This window comes from Dendropsophus ebraccatus, chromosome 5, assembly GCF_027789765.1.
Source record: "Dendropsophus ebraccatus isolate aDenEbr1 chromosome 5, aDenEbr1.pat, whole genome shotgun sequence".
NCBI lineage: Eukaryota > Metazoa > Chordata > Amphibia > Anura > Hylidae > Dendropsophus > Dendropsophus ebraccatus.
Window position 1 is genome coordinate 100,480,477 of NC_091458.1, and position 19,042 is coordinate 100,499,518.

General features: G+C 37.7%; 1 protein-coding gene across 2 annotated transcripts in view; it reads right to left on the minus strand.

Annotated features, from left to right (window-relative positions):
• The window catches only part of LOC138793700 (short stature homeobox protein), a 30,976-nt gene extending 12,203 nt beyond the window's left edge, over positions 1-18,773 (minus strand). Inside the window, exons 1-4 of one of the 2 annotated variants that reach the window (XM_069972379.1) lie at positions 18,376-18,773; positions 15,863-16,071; positions 11,412-11,469; positions 10,732-10,820 (exon numbers count right to left, since the gene is read on the minus strand). In XM_069972379.1, the coding sequence (XP_069828480.1) occupies positions 10,732-10,820; positions 11,412-11,469; positions 15,863-16,071; positions 18,376-18,643 (624 nt within the window). In that variant the 5' untranslated portion in view covers positions 18,644-18,773. Of the gene's footprint in view, positions 1-10,731; positions 10,821-11,402; positions 11,470-15,862; positions 16,072-18,375 lie in introns of both variants that reach the window. The other variant, XM_069972378.1, reaches the window with a different exon arrangement.
• Positions 18,774-19,042: the final 269 nt, after the last annotated feature.

Sequence of the window (19,042 nt, forward strand, 5' to 3'; positions counted from 1 at the left end):
CCACATTAGAGGAAAAGTTTCACTCTCTTTCTCTCAACATTAAAAGCAATGATTGCTTCATGCTGCCATCTTTTAAAGAATAAAACATGTAAACATCACGTTCCTTTTTAATGTGTACAAAATATCTTTGTATTTTACTATTATTAAAACAATAATTAAAATTTTGGCTACATAAAAACCCAGTAAAATGTGTGAGACTTGGCCAGTAAGCGGAATAAATTGGCATAACATCTAGCCAGCAGCAGCAACAGGAATGTTACATTTCTACAAGTTCATGTTATCTTTTTTTTTTTTATTCCTGGCTCACCTATATCACTAATATATTCAGGCCATTAGGAGACTATATTTCATCACTAACAGTGAAAATGAAATATGTTTGCAGCCTCTTCTAAGGTTGAGAGAGGCACAGTGTAAATTTGTCATAAGGTACTCATGTTTATCTACATTTTCTACCATAAAATCTAGTTGAAATGGCCAAAGAAAAATGAATTTGATTGAAAACATTTGTTTTGGACATCTGTCCAGCAACCACATGTATGCTTGAAGTTTGCCACTTTTTCCATACAAACATCACTTTCGTCAATTTGACTTCAGGTGGCCAACAGCCTCTCATAAAGACCAGACTGTATAGTGCAAAGGCATGGCAGCATTTATCCATTTCGCAGTAGGTCAAGGGAGGAATTTTGATAGACTGTTTTATTTGCAAAATGTTTTATATTTAAATTAATGCATAACTGCTATACATATCAGATATTAAACATTAATAATTTACAGTATATTACACTTATTATCATGAAAAGTTTTTTTGAATAAACATATAATTATTTTAGTTCATGTCTAGGGTTATGTTTGCGCAAAACTTTTTATGAGGTAAAAATACAGCCGTATTTTGAAAGATTCCAGCTGTAAATAATAATCATGATCATTATTTACAACCGTAATTATTAAAATATGGACACATTTTCGCCTCAAAAGTCTCTGTGAGAAAATACCCTCAATATGAGCATTTTTGGGGGGTGAAGGTTCTAGAAGGTGAACTATCTTTAAATTATAGGCAGTTAAATAATAATTTACCACCAACAATACAACTGACAATGCAAACCCAATATGAAACAAAAGTTAAGAAAACAAAAAGTGAGGCACTAGCACATAACAACCTATCAGATTCCAGATCTCATTTTTATAAGCCTTTCTCAACATAAAATAAGAAATCAGATTGGTTGCTTGTCTAGTTTTCCTGCAATAATTCATATTAACCTCCCCCACTATGTTGGACAATTATTATAAAATAAATAAATAAAAGCAGTTAATTTACAACATAATATTACATTTCTGGAATATAGAGAGTGATATTTGCTGCACATGACAATGAAAATATGTCAAGATTTATTGAACTAAAAGGGTCAAATATAAGTTAATGAATGTAAGATTAAAGTTAAATTTACATGTTTATACAAGTGTTATTGTTAGCTACTGTATATCTCTTTTATGGGATGTGATGGTGGGAACCAACAACTGCAATGATAGAAACACTTCTGACTTCTAATGATTAGTTTTTTTTACCATAGATGTTTCATAAGAATAAGCCTACATATATTTAGGCCTTGAGGCTGCAACTAAGAATGTGATCAGAGCGTAACATGACAGCTTGTGGAGATCCGAAAGTGGCAGTCTCCATTCCTTGTAAAACCTAGTAGGGCACATTGAATTGATAAAGTAGTCCAGTGATGGTGAACCTTGGCACTCCAGCTGAGAACTGTAGTTTTGCAACAGCTGAAATGCCAAGGGTCACCATCATTGCAATAGTCCTTCTGGTCCTAATTGGGAGAAGAAATAAGTTGTAGACAGTCCCCAAATATTATCATAGATTTATTTCTCCATGAACAAAATAGTAAAATATACTTTAAATTTTACTGGGCTTCTCAAGTAATACATTCATGAAAAAGGTAAGATTAAAGCTATGTCCCCACACAGTATTTTTGCACAGTATTTTGCAACCAAAACCAGGAGTGGATTGGAAACACAGAAAGCCTATGTTCACACATCAAAATTAAAGAAAAGGCACCCGATTTGATATTTTAAAAAAGTCCGGTTTTGCCGCGATTTAACTGACTGCAGTGGCAATGCATTGAAGTCAATGGGAAGACGGACATCCAATGCACACAATGCATTGGATAATGGACGTTTTTGCCGTGGACGTCAAAATAATGAACATGACCATTATTTTCAGATGTCTTTTGCAAACAGCGGACTTTTTTCATTAGTTTTTCACACACAGTTTTTCTTTTGTCACTGTTCTTTTTCAGTTTTTACTATTAAATTAAATGGACTTTTCAATTAAGCCGCATCCAAAGGCCAATTAGTAACTCCAAAGTAGAATAATGTACAAACACCAGTCATTGCAGACAGCTAAATGACAGCAGACAGCCAGACAGCTAAATGACATCCATTATTTTAGATTCAAAAGAACCGACATCATTTTAAACCGAGCTGGAGAAATGTTGTGTGAACATAGCCAAAGGCTATCAATTGTGTTGATGGCCGCCATTTAACGGCAAATAACAGCCATTATTTAAAAACCACGACCGTTATTTTAAAACAACGGTGATTATTTCCCATTAAATGACATCCATCCACCCAATTTCAACAGTGGGTGAACATAGCCTTTCTGTGTTTCTAATCCACTCCTGATTTTGGTTGCATACTGAGCAAAAATACAGTGTGGGGACATGGCCTACAAAAGGATTCCAAGCAATTAAATTCATAATATCTGATCAAATTTTATATTAGGATTTTACTGATATCTTATGACTCAAATATATGTATGTATATGTACATATGGGTGGCAACAGTTACGTAACCTAACACTTCCTTTACTCTTGTATACATATGCTAAAAACAATAATGGCAAATTGCATGCAATTAATTTTTTCCGCATGCTGCAACAATCCCATTCATTTGAATGGTGGTTGCAGAAGTGTGTCCTACCTACCAACCAACCTTGTTCAATAAAATAAAGTTTAAAAAAAAATCTACATATATTGATAAATCTAATTTTTATTTATTTATTTTTATTTTTTTATTTTTTTTAAATAAAGCAAAGGCATTTCACAGTACCTATGGGACAGTGTATGTGCTTTTAAAAGATAAGTTTGAATAAATAGAATTTTGTTACTATTTTTGTCCAGTTTAGCTTCACATGTACCGAATTCACAGCGAAATCCACTGTGAATCCTGGTACTGTGATCTTCAATGGGGTTACATACCCGCAGCAGAATTTTTATTTCGCTGCGAATATGTAAAGCTGGCCCCTTTAACCTTCTGCCACCCAGAAAATATATTACCTGCTTGGCACCGAAACTGCATTTGAGGCTCCCAGCTCCCGTCGGTCCTGCTCAGGTAATCAGTGTCTGCGCACTGATTGGCTCAGCGGGACTGACAAGAGCCTCAGATGCAGCCGCGGCGCCGAGCAGGTAACAGATGCTCTGGGTGGTGGTGGGTTAAAGGGGCCAACGTTACATGCTCGCAGGGATTAAAAATTTCACTGCAGAAATGTAACCCCATTGAATATCACAGTACCAGGATTTTGCTGCAAACTTGCATCGTGAAATCCGCTGCGAATCCGGTATGTGTGAAGCTACCCTAAAGGTGAAGAAAATCAGTGTACAGGTTTTAAAGATATAAAGTACTCTATAAAAGAAGCAAACATTTTAAGGAAAGCCGAGTGTCAAAATAATGCAGCAGGTAAATCCCTGCGCACTAAATATTTGACCATTAAGGTATTACATAGCTTTGTACAATTTTACCATAACAACATGTTGGGACCCGCTACGGCCACTGGCTTGCTGAGCGGGGCCGATGCATCACAACCCAGGTCCCCAATCCAACCAGAAAGCGTCCGGGGGTCCAGGAACTTGATAATAATATCAAGCCCATGTTCACCCACTGTCATTTTGCTACCGTTTTTTAATAACAACAGACACAAATAATGATCATGATCCAAAAAGAAGATAGCTGCGAAGCAACAGTGTGTGTACATAGCTGTCCCTCATTAGATTGTTTTTCTATTTTTACTATTAGAAAATATTTAAAAAATAATATATATATTTATATCTTCCATATTTATGTTAATATAGGAAATATTTAAGCTTATTGAAGAAACATTAATGGATGGTCAATGGACAGTTTATATTCCCTTATAATTCTCAGGAATATATTTGGTGTAGGGGATGTGTAGGTGATATGGAAAGCATAATCTTTTGGCTGGTTCTTGTGCCTCATTTATCAATGTAACATTGTACAGAGGGAAATAACAGTTTAGGTTCTTACTAGTAATAAAAAAAAAGAGGCCAATCTGAGCTCCATAAGCCACCCCACATCAGTATAGAATGCCTCTATGGTACATTGGTATATTGTCAGGCAGCTGCTGCCAAGGAAAATAAAACCATGGCTTGCATGAAATGGGTCGTAAATACATATGATGAGGAAATACTTCTACCACTGTACAAATCACTAGTCAGACCACACATGGAATACTGTAAACAAGAAAGAGGAATAAAGCTTGGGCAGGGTCAAAGAGAGGCAACCAGAAAAACAAATAGAATGGGAGGAGTGGGAGAAGTATTATCAAAATTATGGTTATTTAGTTTAAAAAAAGAAAACTGAAGGGTGACCTAATGCTCGAGTCCACTCACTAGGCATTTGAATTCCAATGGCTGATAAAGTTGAATGCAGCCCTAGGGAGTCCTGGAAAACACGGATACAGCCTATGGCTATGTTCACACAACGTCAAAAAAAAGAGAAAAGGCAGCCGCTTTTGCAATTTAAAATAACGTCCGTTATTACTACGATTTTACTGGCTGCAGTGCAATGCAAGTCAATGGAAAGACAGACGTCCAATGCACACAATCTATTGAATAACAGACGTAATAATGGACGTCAAAATAATGATCATGTGAATTATTTTCGGCGTTTTTTTCAAACAGCGGGCATTTTTTATAAGTTGTTCACACAGTTTTTCATTACTCACCGTTCTTTCTCCATTTTTATTATTAAATTCAATGGACTTTTCAATTAAGCCGCATCCAAAGGCCAATTAGTAACCCAATCTAGAAAAATGTACCAACAGACGTCATTGCACTAAGGGAAGGCTAGGCAGCTTAATGACGTCTGTTATTTTAGACTCAAAATGACGGACATAATTTTAAATGGAGCTGGAAAAAACGTGGGAACATAGCCATAAGGTTATGTTTACACAACAATTTTTTCACCTCCGTTTCTTGTCCGTTTTTTTCAGCTCCGTTTCTTGTCCGTTAATAATTTTTAAAATGAATTTTGTCATTTTGAGTCCAAAATTATGTCCGTTATTTTGTGGATTGGCCACCCGTCAGTGCAATGACAGCTGCTGTTACATTATTGTAGTACAGGTTGACTAATTGCCCTTTGGGTGTGTCTTTAATTGAAAAGTCCATTGAATTTATTTGCTGTTTGCAAAAGACGCCTGAAAATGATTAAAATAATCATTATTTTGACGTCCGCACAGACAACGTCTGTTATTTTATACATTGTGTGCATTGGATGTCCAACATCCCATTGACTTCAGTGCATTGCATTGCAGTAAGTTAAATCACGGGAATAATGGACGTCTTTTTAAATAGAAAAAGTGGCCGCCTTTTCTCTTTTTTTGACGTTTTGTGTACATAGCCTATGGCTTTGTTCCCTCTAGTTAAAAATAATTTTAACTTTTTAATTTAATTTGTTTTAATAATGATTTGCACTTTTATTACTTTACTAGTGGAAACATAGCCATAGGCTGTATCCATGTTTTTCAGGACTCCCTTGGACCTCATCCAACTTTGTCAGCCACCCGTATTTAAATGCTAGGCAAGCAGAAGCATGCTCAAGTTGTGCTCATCTCCAATAACTAGGTATGAATATATCAGGGAGCAATACAAATATCTCTCACATAAACTATTGTAACTATGTACCCAAGACAGTAATAATAACAAGGGGACATTTTATAAGCCTGAGGGGGGATCTCTATACCAACACAGAAGAGGATTCTTTAGAGTAAGAGCAGTGAGACTACAGAGCTCTCTGCCCAAGAAAATTGCTATAGCGAATATATTAAAATAATTGAAAAGGAGTCTGGATACATTTGTGGAGTATTATAATATTACAAGTTATAGTCACTAGATTCTGGAGAAGGATTGTTTATCCAGGGATTTATTGGCATTGCCAGATTTAGAGTTTGAAATGTTCCTCCCAAAATGAAGGAAAATGGCTTATGCTCTATGTTTGTTTTTATTTTTTATTTATTTTCTTTGCCTTTCTCTGGATCAACATTAAAGAGTAATAGGCTGAAATGGAGGGAAGTACATCTTTTTTGCAGCCTTAGGCTATGTTCACACTAAGTAAAACTACGGCCGTAGTTCTCGCCGTAGTTTTGCAGGGTGGGACATAGCTTTAGTTTTAATGGGATCCCGGCCGGAGCATACACACATCCGACGGGATCGTGCGGCACCAGAAAAAACTGTCATGTCAGTTTTCTGCGGCCGGAATTCAGTGAATTCCGGCCTCAGAAAGACCTGTCAGTGCACACAGTGAAGCGAGCGGCTCCGGCCGCTTGCTTCACTGTGTGCTATTGGGAGCTCTGATGCGGGCGTGCGCTGATGCGCCCACATGAGAGCTCTGCGGCCGGACGGATCATCCGGCCGGTACTTAAGTACCGGCCGCAATGATCCGGGCACAGACCGGCCGTTCCGTGACCCGGCCGGGGTCACGGAACTGCCGGTCTGTTATGTAGTGTGAACATAGCCTTATAAACTATGATATTATATGTACTTTTAAACCCTTTCTTAACATACCTCCAAAATCAATATATTCTGAAATGTATGGTGTGGGGTCAACTTTTCACAACACAACTCTGTCACCAAGTATATGCACTGTGTTTGTCTATTTGTGGACACCCAGCAATTGTTGTGGATGTAAAGCCCTTTTGTGCAGTGTCATAAACTGTTACATATGTTTCGCAAGGAATTGAAATCAGCCATTGGCCGTGCATTGCTATTACAAGTAATGATGCGTGTCTGCTGGCCGATGATTTTAGGTCAGGACCTTAAGACACTATAGGCCATTGAGGGTTGTCATCGGCTGATCATCAATTTTATTACATGGGCCCTCAGAGGGTTCTGTCACAAATTGCATTTAAATTAGATTAATTCATAAACTTAAATGGGAACTGTCATGAATAAAAAAAGAAAACTTTGATACTATATGTCAGAGAGACATGTCAAAAGTTTTTATCACTTAGGACCTGAGTGTTCAGACCCTGATCAATCAGGAGAAGGATCTTTGGGCATTCTCTTCCAGTTTCATGTCATGTGACCAAGATGCCTGCATAATGTAGGTCTATAGGGCCAAATTGCTCACCTAGAAACAGAGTTGGGAGAGAGGTGTGCAGCAACACAACTCTCTGCCCAGTCGCTCTCCTGATCAGTCATGGCCTGAACACTCAGACCCCAACTAATAAAAACTTTTGACATGTCTCTGAAAATAAAATAAAAAATCATAGGTAAAGAGGAACTGCGTGGGCTCTATATTTGCTATCTGGTAGGATACTGGCTTAACATTTCCACTTGAAGGAGTATAACATTCAATACGCCTTCAGATGGAACATACAGCTTTTCATTGACATGTCAGTTAATACACAATCCATGCTGATAATATCAGAAAAGTTTCTGTAAAAAAAGGACATAACTGATTTTAGATTTTCAGATGAAAACAAAAGTATCATTACATCATCAGTTTTCCTCCAACCTTTTTATAAATGACCAAAAGTAACTTCACCCCTTCCCACTTGTCGTCCCGGCTGCACATGGTCCCAGGCTCCAACACGTGCACCCCGTCCCCTAGGGAGCGTGCATGTGCCGGCATTATTTGCTTTAATTTAAACTGAGAGTGCATTCCTAATTGGATGTGCATCCAGTCAACTCCCTTTAAAGCTGCCCCTGTCCTGACATTCCCTGTTGAAGCCTCTGCATGCTTCCTAGTTTGTGGTCCCAGCTCTCCCATGATTCCTGCCTGTGGTTCCTGCCCGTGGCTCCAGGTCCAGCTATCTGTGGTTCCTGCCTGTGACTGCTATCCCGGTTCCAGCCATTTGTCCTGCTGTGTTCCAGCCTGCTTGCCTACCTGTCTCCAGCTGCACCTTGCCTGCCGCCGCTAGCAAGCCAAGCCAGGGGTAGCGACCTGGGGGTCGCCTGCCACAGCAAGTCCTTCCGGTGGGCACTGGTGAAGACCAGCGGCCCCTTAGACTCTGCTCCCTAGTGTGGCAGCCCTCATACGCTGGATGCAAAATCAGAGATAACTCTTTTCCTGCTGCCCAGTTGTCGCTCCACAGTGTCATAGTGGTGTGCCAATGGACTGTCTTGGCAATTTGGGCCCTAGCAAAGGGATAATTGAGCCACCAGCAGTTGCTAGCCACAATGACAACATTGGGAGATAACTGTGATTCTGTCACCCGCTACTGTTCTGCAGTGTGATTGTGGCACATCAGTTGGCTACCTTTCGCAGATGAGGGTCTAATAAAGGCCCTTTATTAAACAAAATTATCAATGGGACATTGATTTTCTTCCAACTTCTATATCAATGACAAGAACATCCCGCACCAGACTGTAGCTTTACTTTATGGTGTGGGATATCTTCCTGCATCTCAGTGAACCGTTGCAATGTGGAGATGAGGTGGGCACAGATGCAAGGTTCTGGCTGCAATGGCAAGAATCTGAGATAACTCTGATTCTGCTACCCCGTTGGTGCTCTGCAAGATGATCATGGGGTGCTCATAGGTTGCCTTGTCAGCCAGGGTCTACTATCGCAGTAGAACCAAGTCACTACTGACAAGTGATTTGGTATACTGTGTTCATAAAAATAAAAAATCAAGGTATTTTAAATAATAGTCTGTATTTGATTTACTTTGCACACTAAATGGCAGAAATGCACAATGGGATCTTCCCCCCACTAAAAATAAACATGTTAATAAAAAAATGTATATGAACCCCAAAATAGTTTTATTAAGAAACATGGCTTGTCCAGCAAAAACAAGCCCTGATACAGATACAGTGATGGAAAAATATAGAAAACATAGAGGTAAAACCCTTGGAATGCAGCAATTTAAAACCAATTTATTTTATTTTATTGCTATGTCACATTCTAAAAACTATTTCTATTACCATAATTGTTATGACCCATAGGATGAAATTTAACTTAAGCACTTAAAAAAATGTATAAGATTTTTTCCCCCTAAAAATGTTAATAAACAATAATCAGTAGGTACCCCAAAATTTTCTTTGTTTTCCTTTTTTTTTTCAGAAACTGAACACAGCTGATGCCCAAACTGATGCCAAAAAGGCCTCAGTTGTTTCCGTCTTCCTACCTTTTTTTCCATCAATGAGCAGGCCATATGGCAGAATTTCTGCATTCTGACAAATTCTGACATATGGCGTGTCCATTGTCCAGCAATGCAGCAGCACTATTAGCAAGCTGGATGCTCTAAACTGTCCCATTGAAATGAATGGGATCAGTTCAAAGATGTGCTTCCCTCTGGCGCTTTTCTAATGCCGCCAGATCGCCAGATGAATGTAAACCCAGCCCAACAGAAAAAAATGGGGGGGGGGAATACTTTATCTTGAAGGCCCAAAGTAGTGTGGTAAATGGGTAAATAGGTATTCCAAACTCCTAAAATGATGGCAAAATACTAAACTGTGTTATCCCTTTAAGATAAGTAGAGATCTTACATCTGGAGTACTCACTGATCCTGAAAAATAAGGAACTTTAGTGCTGATTTAGTAATAAAGTCCCTTTACAGTCTTTTTTCAGCATTTTTTTGCTTTTTTAGCATTTTTCCGGCATTTACCACAACCATGGCGCCCAACCATCTGCTGTATTGGGGAACAAGGTAGCCTTAATTAAGTAAAGGTAGCTGGCTGTACTGCCATGCACAGTTAGGCAGCCAGGAACATAACTGTAATTCTACACTGTGGCCCATTTTTATCAGGATCAGAATGGGGTCCCAGAGCTTTGACCTCAACCATATATTAGTGACCTACCATCATTTTATAAGATGGAAATACAGCTTTACTATGTTCACACTACGTATATTTGAGGCTGTATATTTGAGGCTGTATAGCAACCAAAACAAGGAGTGGATTGAAAACACAGAAAGGCTCTGTTCACATAATGTTGTAATTGAGTGGATGGCCGTCATTTAATGGCAAATATTTGCTGTTATTTTAAAACAACGGCTGTTGTATTGAAATATTAATTATTTACCGTTATATGGCGGCCATCCACTCAATTACAACATTATGTGAACAGAGCCTTTCTGTGTTTTCAATCCACTCCTGGTTTTGGTTGCTATGAGGACCTGACATGAGGACCAAATACAGCCTCAAATATACATAGTGTGAACCCAGCCTCAGGATTACCTTTGTATACATGTAAATTAGCCTTAGATACATATGAGGTGTTCTAAATATACTCAATTCAAGTATCTTACATCAAGGGGATGTAACATAAAGCTGTAGCAAGATAACAAAAAGATATAGCAAAGCCTACACACTCAGTTAAAATAGACACATTTTAGACAGCCTGTGGAAATCCCACCTGTGGGAATAATCACATGTAATGTTATATTTTAAGCATTATAGAATATAATTTTACAATATATAAATTTACCTGTTGGAAAGGCATCCTCAGTGCTCCCATGTTCACATATGGTGCCACTCTACATGTTTCTAAATGACTTGCTGTCCCCAGAATGACACCTATATAAAACATGTAAAAAACAATTATGTTGGCAACACATTGTTAAAGAGTAGCAAGAAGATCTGCATGCATGAAAACTATTTAAGTTTTAAAGAACTTGACTAATATTGTTAACATTTCCTTTTACTATCATATTTGTACACATTGGAGGCCAGATATTTTCTACCCTATCTTATAACACTTATATAATGGTAAGTAATGGGAATATTGGGGAGCTATAACTATTTGAGAAATGTAATGTAAAAAAAAAACTTTGAAAACAAATGTGTCATAGCTGTTCTGTAATATATTCAGTGGTACCTTTCTCAGGTGCTATACTGCAGATCTTTTTTCAGCTTAAATTATTACAATGCAATGATGCATGGATGACACAGGAGTTGTCCAGGATATTTCCTATACTACATTCCCTAGGCTGATAGATGTGGGTGAAATCATACAGAGTATTCTGCGAAACTATAATATTATTCAGTTCTCTAGATACAATCTGCTAGTAGACATGCTATTTATACAATGTAAAAATGGAAGAACCCTTTGCCACCTGAATTAATGACCAAGACTGCATTGGGTTTGGATCTACTCACCGTACCCACCTTTATGCATTTGATTTTCTTGTTTTCTACATTTAGCTCTTCGGTTCTGGAACCATACCTGAGAAACATTACAGGAGTTGAAGAGGCTTCGGATAAAAGTTGGCTCAGAAATATATATATATATATATATATATATATATATATATATATATATATATATATAATTATGTTTAAAGAATAAAAATGTGAAAAATTTATGTGTGTGTGCATGCATACCTGAATGTCCTGAGCAAGGCTGATGTACAGTTAAAAGGCCAGCCCTATTTTGGTGAATAAAGCTGTGATATAGCTTAGATAATACAAATATAGCAAACATTAGCATTTTACTAAAATATATATATATATATATATATATATACATATAACCAATACTCTAACTTTAAGTATCAAAAATTACTTAAGTTGGACAGTACCCCTCTCCACTATTATATTTATCTGCATGTTTTTATTTTTTTTATTTAAACAAGTAATGTGAAAACTATTGTCAGTCTGTATCAGTATTTATCTTATTTGTTAAGGACCTAATGATATTTACAAAGAAAAAGTGGGGCTAGTGTATTTATTAAAATGGCATTTGACACAGATTAATTTTCTTTACTTAAATACTGTAACAAAATACAAGTATATGATGCTAGTGTGGGGAGAGAGAGAGAAAGAGAGAGAGGAGAGAAGAGAGAGAAGAGAGAGAGAGTTGGATAGAATTGCCCTTGTTAGATACACACAAACAACTATATATTGTATACAAATTATCAAATACCAAGAGCTTTTTAGTAACAGAGGAAATGAAATCCTTGTGTTATTTACCACAGAGCTGTCACCCTGGAATTGATAATTGTTTCAGATATTAGTAAATTGTTACTGGACATTCAGAAAATGCAAACTAGGAAGTAAATTAATGTGTTTGAGTAATAAACCAAATTTCTTCCAAGGTCCAATAAAGTTAGGATATTGTCTTCTATTCTGCTTGGGGTATAATCTATATTCTTCAGTGATAGTCTCAGAAACCTCTTGCTCCACTCCTAACCTACACATCTTGCACATTTGCAGCAAACTAAACAGCACCAATAGCACATAAGGTTTTATAATAATAAAAAAGTGATGTGGATTGCACAGACAAAACCATTACTGCATAACTATTAATAAATAGAATTTTCCCCAGCTCTCAAGAAGAAGAAGAAGAAGAAGAAGAAGAAGAAGACCATCAGTAAAGATCATTAGCAGCAAGGAAGTGCCATCTAAAAAGTCTGAATTTTCCACGTCTCCATAGACAATTACCACCATTTCATTCCTACTGGCTGCACTTTCTGCTTTGCATTCCCCTCCAAGCTTTGTTCAATTGCTTTAATGATGGTCATTTACAAGGCAGTAATTAGTGCAAAGAAACTCTGGAAGACATTCATCACAGTGATTTGGAGAGCAATGTCATCTGTAAGAGTGTGTGTGTGAGTAGGTGCTCCATACTTCAGAGGCAGGCAGTCAGGGGACTCTATAATAGGGGGTCAGCAGAGTTTACATGGCCCACCGCAATCCCTATTTGGCCCTGTGATACTGATCCTTTTACTTTATCAAAGCCACACACCATCTTAACGGGCAGTGCACATTCACTAGAAGCCTGTTGTGTATCTAGATGCTGTAGACAAAGGGAGAAGCGCAGTGTGTAATGTGATTAGGTTGTATGGGAAGGGGGGGCACCTCTGAGAACCCCTGGCACATTGGCTGCCTGCTTTTTTGGAATAAATGCATGAAGCCCCTGTAGTCATGGGACAAGCAAAAAAAAAAAAACACAACACGAGGTTATGATGACAAATAAAAGTGATGAATTAGCCAGTAGGTTAAGCAATAATAAATCAGGCTTGTGATCAATGCCAATTAGGCCTGAATCTGCTAAGTAAAGCGCACTACACTGTTTTAGACAGTTATTTCTTCATTAAGGATCACTCAGTGATTTCTTTCACAAATACTCTAATCTGATTTCCTTTTGATTTCCATTAGAGACAGTGAATAATGACATTTAATTTAGCTGTGCGCCATAAAGCAAGAGATATTTCTTGTAATTGAATTACTGCCTGCTCCTCACTATGGGCTCATAACTTTCAATTATAAAGCTGACAGCTGGGTGGTATGGGGTTCCAGGACACGCTAAAAATAAAAGGTTAATAAGGAGCAGGCAGGCAGAGGAGCATCAATTTATTTACAGCAAATTTCCACTCTCAATTGAAACTGTATCTTCTAACAACAAGGACAGTGTGTGCTTATGTGCTTATTACAACAAGCCATTTACCATCTAAAATGCCTGCCTGTCCTGCTCATATACTGCCCCCCCCCAAACCCAGATCCTCTAAGACCCCCCCCCCCATATATAATATGATTTGTAGTGTTCTGATAATTAGCTTCCTCTTTCCCAAACGGTCCAACTATTTCTATTTCCAACTAATTTTTTGTTTGTTTTTTTTAAAGCTCCAAAGTTTTTTTATTTTTTTTTCATGCCTTCACCTGAATCAATATAGACATTTTGGTTGCGATCTGAAAGTAGTTTAAGGAGCAATTTTCTGCATCTTTGGACATCCTGAGAAGAAGGTGCTACTTTAGTAAATGGCAAAATTACAAGTAATTTGTTTTTTCTGGAAAAGACATCAAGGCAGTGGAAGATATTATAGATGTAGAAGAGGAGAAGTGTGCTAATGATGGCAAAGATGATCTCCTCCTCTGCTACACTGAACACAAACGAGAATTCTACCTGATTAGTCTCTTATGAATTATATATTTATAATTTTAATTGTTTTATTGTTATTATTATTATTATTATTATTATTAGAACATCTCACTGGCAAACACAATTCATGGTGTCAAATAAGTAGGTTTGCAAGTAACACATTGGAGCAGGTACTTTATATAGAATAGGATGTTATAGCCTATGTAGTATCCTTCCTATTTGTCTCTATGTCGTTGTCCTCTACTGTTCTGTCCATCGATTAATTGTAAGGCAGGAGAAGTTATGATGGAGTCTAATAGAGATTTAATTCATTGCGTCCTGTCATAAAGGCTGAATGCTCAGCTAAAAGCTCGTAAATGCGTTTTACTGACGAAATAATCATCATTTTCAGGATTGTGTTTCCAGCACTTTAAAGGCAGCGAGAGAGGGAGCAGATGGGGAGGACTTGGATGTCATAAATCCATATGGCTGTCAAGCAGGTCAGCTGGGGCACCTTCACCCCCGGCTCAGGATAATCCAGCCCCAAAGCAGCCAAGGAACCTCTAAAGGGGCCTGTTCTATCCGGCAGGAGCGGCGGCGGCGGCGGCGGGCCCGGCACAAGCTGCGAAATTGTGCTGGAAACTAATAAGACCAAATGTGTCTGTGCTGCCAAGGGGATTTTATAGCGGGTGGTATAGAGGGAGGCTGCCTGCATGCAGGGGAAACTGGGGGGTATTCCTATAATGAGACACTAACCATTAGGGAGAGAAGCAGGGACTATTTCCCCACTCACCAGTCTGTCTGTCTGTCTGTCTATTATCTATCTATCTATCTATATATCTATCTATCTATCTATCTATCTCCTATCTATCTATCTATCTATCTATCTATCTATCTATCTATCTCCTATCTATCTATCTGATATCTCCTATCTATCTATCTATCTATCTATCTATCTATCTATCTCATATCTATCTATCTATCTATCTATCTATCTCATATCTATCTATCTATCTCCTATCTATCTATCTATCTATCTATCTATCTATCTCCTATCTATCTATCTCCTATCTATCTATCTATCTATCTATCTCCTATCTATCTATCTATCTATCTGATATCTATCTATCTTCTATCTATCTATCTATCTATCTATTTATCTATTTTTTTCTCAATATATTTCACGTAATGATAACACAATGAGTACCTATTTATTTTTTATAGCATTATATCCTTTTTTGTATTTGCATTTATACCTTTTTGTATTTTTATTATTAAATTAATATCTTCTTGTTGAGGACAATGATGATGACGACCTCATGATAAATAACTTGTTCACCAACCTTTGTTAATTTAACTAGGGAAAGTTTACACAATAATTCTCCTCTTCCTGCCAAGGTGTTAACTGATTTTTCTTGTTGTTGTTTTTTGTTAGTTTGTTTTTGCTTTATTGTTTTCTTTATTTTTCTCTGTATGTGTCTAACACTAGATAGATAGATAGATAGATAGATAGATAGATAGATAGATAGATGATTTATAGATAGATAGATAGATAGATAGATAGATAGATAGATAGATAATAGATAGGAGATAGATAGATAGATAGATAGATAGATAGATAGATAGATAGATAGATAGATGGTGTGGATGACTAGATGATAATAGGATACCTAATACAGAGCATACTAGAAAGCGATGGTTCTGATTATTATTATTACTATATGATTCTCCCCCAGTATTTGGAAGTTTCTCTCCTTACCTGCACCCTGGCTTCAGACAGTCCCAGCCTCTGACTTAGTTCCTCTCTCATAAATGCATCAGGATAGTGAGTCTCATCGAACAGTCTTTCCAATTCATTTAACTGCTCTAATGTAAAATTGGTTCTGCTTCTCCTCTGTTTGAGCTTGGTTTGACCATCCTCATCCTCGGATTTCACGTCTTCCCTCTTGTCCTTACACTCGTAGATTCCTGTAAGCATGAGGAGTTCCATCAGTCCCAGAGCATGGCATTAGTTCCCAGACAGGCTGAATGACACCCTAATACCTCTATGATAAATGTCTCTACATAAAGCTTTCTCCTGCTGATAAATGACCGTGGACTGGATCCACAATTAACAGGCTGCATTTCCTCATATAGTTTTTATTTAGCTCTAGAATAATTGATGAATGAAATGTGATTTTCCTTGGGAAGGAAGAAGTCAGAGTAATGTTAATAATGACTCCTCATCCCTCATGTATTTCATGAACTGCTCGTCCTATCCTAACAGATATGTCCTAATGTATTCTCAATCGATTACTATTAGTCCAATAGTGGAGCAGAGAACACAGGCAGGGAAATCAATTCTGCACCTACTGAATAGTAATACACAACGATCGAGGATCTGTATCTATTTCATACCATTTAATAATGATAATAAATCCAGATCACTCTACTATGTGGCTTCATTACATACGATAAATAGATTAACAGCAAGCATTTCACTATGCCCATTCTCCTGGGCTCAGGCTGGACTGGATGCTTGCAGACCTGATCTCTGACATGAGTTCTATCGAGCAAAACAGATAGCTTGGCTAGAGAGCTAAACAGACAGATAAAGAATTCACTTCAAAGTAAAATAATGGTATAAATTTTATATATATATATATATATATATATATATATATATATATATATATATACTGAGGATATTCCTACATTTCTGTGTATTTCTATTTGGTGAATCAGTTAAGTACCAGACAATCACAATATTTAGTCCAGTTTCTTTATAGGTTCTGACTTTAGGAAACCCTGCTATTACCGATGGGTCTTCAATGACCAAGGGAGAAAGGCTCTGGAGGAAGTGGAACATAAAAAAGGAATATGATAGTCAAGTGTCAAACCTTTGTCGATAAGGTCTGTCTTGCTAATGCAATCATCTGGATGATGATGATGATGATGATGATGATGATGATGATGAAAATACTAAAATAATAACTAATACATTCCTAATAGTACAAATAGTAGCAGCAATAATATATACATTATTATTATTTTTTAAATTACAACATATAAATCTTACAGTTTATTTATTTTATCTTATATTTTAAAAATGAATTGCACTTTCTCAGGTTGTCAGAACCTTCTGCAGAAACTTTCCTCATCCTGTCAATACATTTCATAAAAAACAAACTTTACAAAAAAAAAATGGAAGTGCATTTTGCAGGTGTTTATAGAGATCTTGTATGTGTAGTCTTTATTTAAGTCTGGATTGATAAACTTTTTTTTTTTTTACTTCTATTACAAACACATGATTTCTGCGCTCAGGCTGAGAAGAAGTGGCCGGACAAGACCCAGTCCAGACAGGGCACCAAATCCTTCTGTTCTTGCCTGATAGCAATGTGCTGCCATTACATATAGCATTAGAAAGGAAGAGGAATTGTCACTATTAGTGAGAAATGTATTTGCTGTGTACAATAAAACAATATGTTAGGATATGATTCTAGTCTTTACAGATCATTGGACTTTGTAGCTATGTCAATTTATGATGTAGCAAAAATGATGATCTATGACATATCATCTATATATGGTAACTATTTTCTGTCTGTCCATCTTCTCTCTATTCTGTAAGTGTTTAAAATCACTAGTATCACAAAACACATCTACTTCCTCCATTCTGCTCTCCCATGACTTGTTTTTAATTTCGTTTCACCTTGAGTCCCACCAGATGAAAACGTTTTACCCCCCCCCCCCCCTCCTTCTCCAGCCACATGTTTTGCAGGCTGTTTGCAATATGTCTTAGTAAGCAATAGCTACGATAACAATGTGAAAGAAGAACACCTGTTTCTCTGAGAGAAGAGAAAATATTTAGTGAGTCTAATGTCTGTGGCCTGTGTTATTCTAGAGTATACAGAATGCAGTCATCTGCATGTGAGTGATGTAGTATACAACTGGGCCCAATAATCTCTCCCTATCATTCCCATCTACTACACTATCCGGAAGTTGTCAGGCATTATCCACTGCACAACAGCAACTAATCGCCCCCTCTTCTAGGAGAAATAAGGTAGGACTACTATTCTAGCATGCCAAAAAAACATGAAGCTCTGGAAGTGTCATTCTGACTACATAGAAAGCAATGTACATAGAATATCGTCTACTAATAATACTACTAATGCAATAATAATAAGAAGAAGCCGATTATATATGGTATATAGTATACTAGCACATGCTCTGCAGTCTCTCTCTCTCTGCAGGATTGAGTCCATATATCTAGTAGAGTCCATAGGGAGTACTCACCGTCGGATATCCTGCTGGGGTTGTAGTCTTTCAGCTTGTCCTTGTCTAGGTCTGGGTGCTCCTTGTAGAGGTGCAGTGAGCAGTGGTTGCTGGTGTCTGTAATGTCCTGGAGGTTGCTGTCAGAGTTCCCCAGCTCCCTGGCCCGAGCTAAGCCGGTCTCCAGAACTTCCCTGTATGTAATGGTCTCCTTCTTGCTGCTGCCACTGCCGCTGCCATCCTTACTCTTCTGGTCAAAGGACTTAGATACAAAAGCAGTAAGTTCTTCCATGGCTGCTGCGCCCTGTGATCTTGTATCCACAGAGATCCACTTGGTCTGCACTGGGAGATCTACACGTCCCCTGGAAGCTTCTCCTTATTGTTTCTCCCCCCCTTTTCCCCGTCGAGGATGAACTGCATAGGGTTAGATCACTCCTGCTGTTATTTATGCCTTTCAATTTGAGATCACACTATTTATACATGGATCCCTCAGCCCAACCCCCAGCTCTCCCTGTCTCCAGCAATTACTGACTTCTCCACAGTTGCAGGCGGATTCCTAGCAGCTATCCCCCACCTCAGTGCAGCAATTGGCTTTTCTTCTTATTTCATCACTCTGTTGGCATCAATGCACCTTGATTTTAGAGAAGTAGATGCCCAAAAAAGAGAGGGAAAAAGGTATAGTGCACAAAAA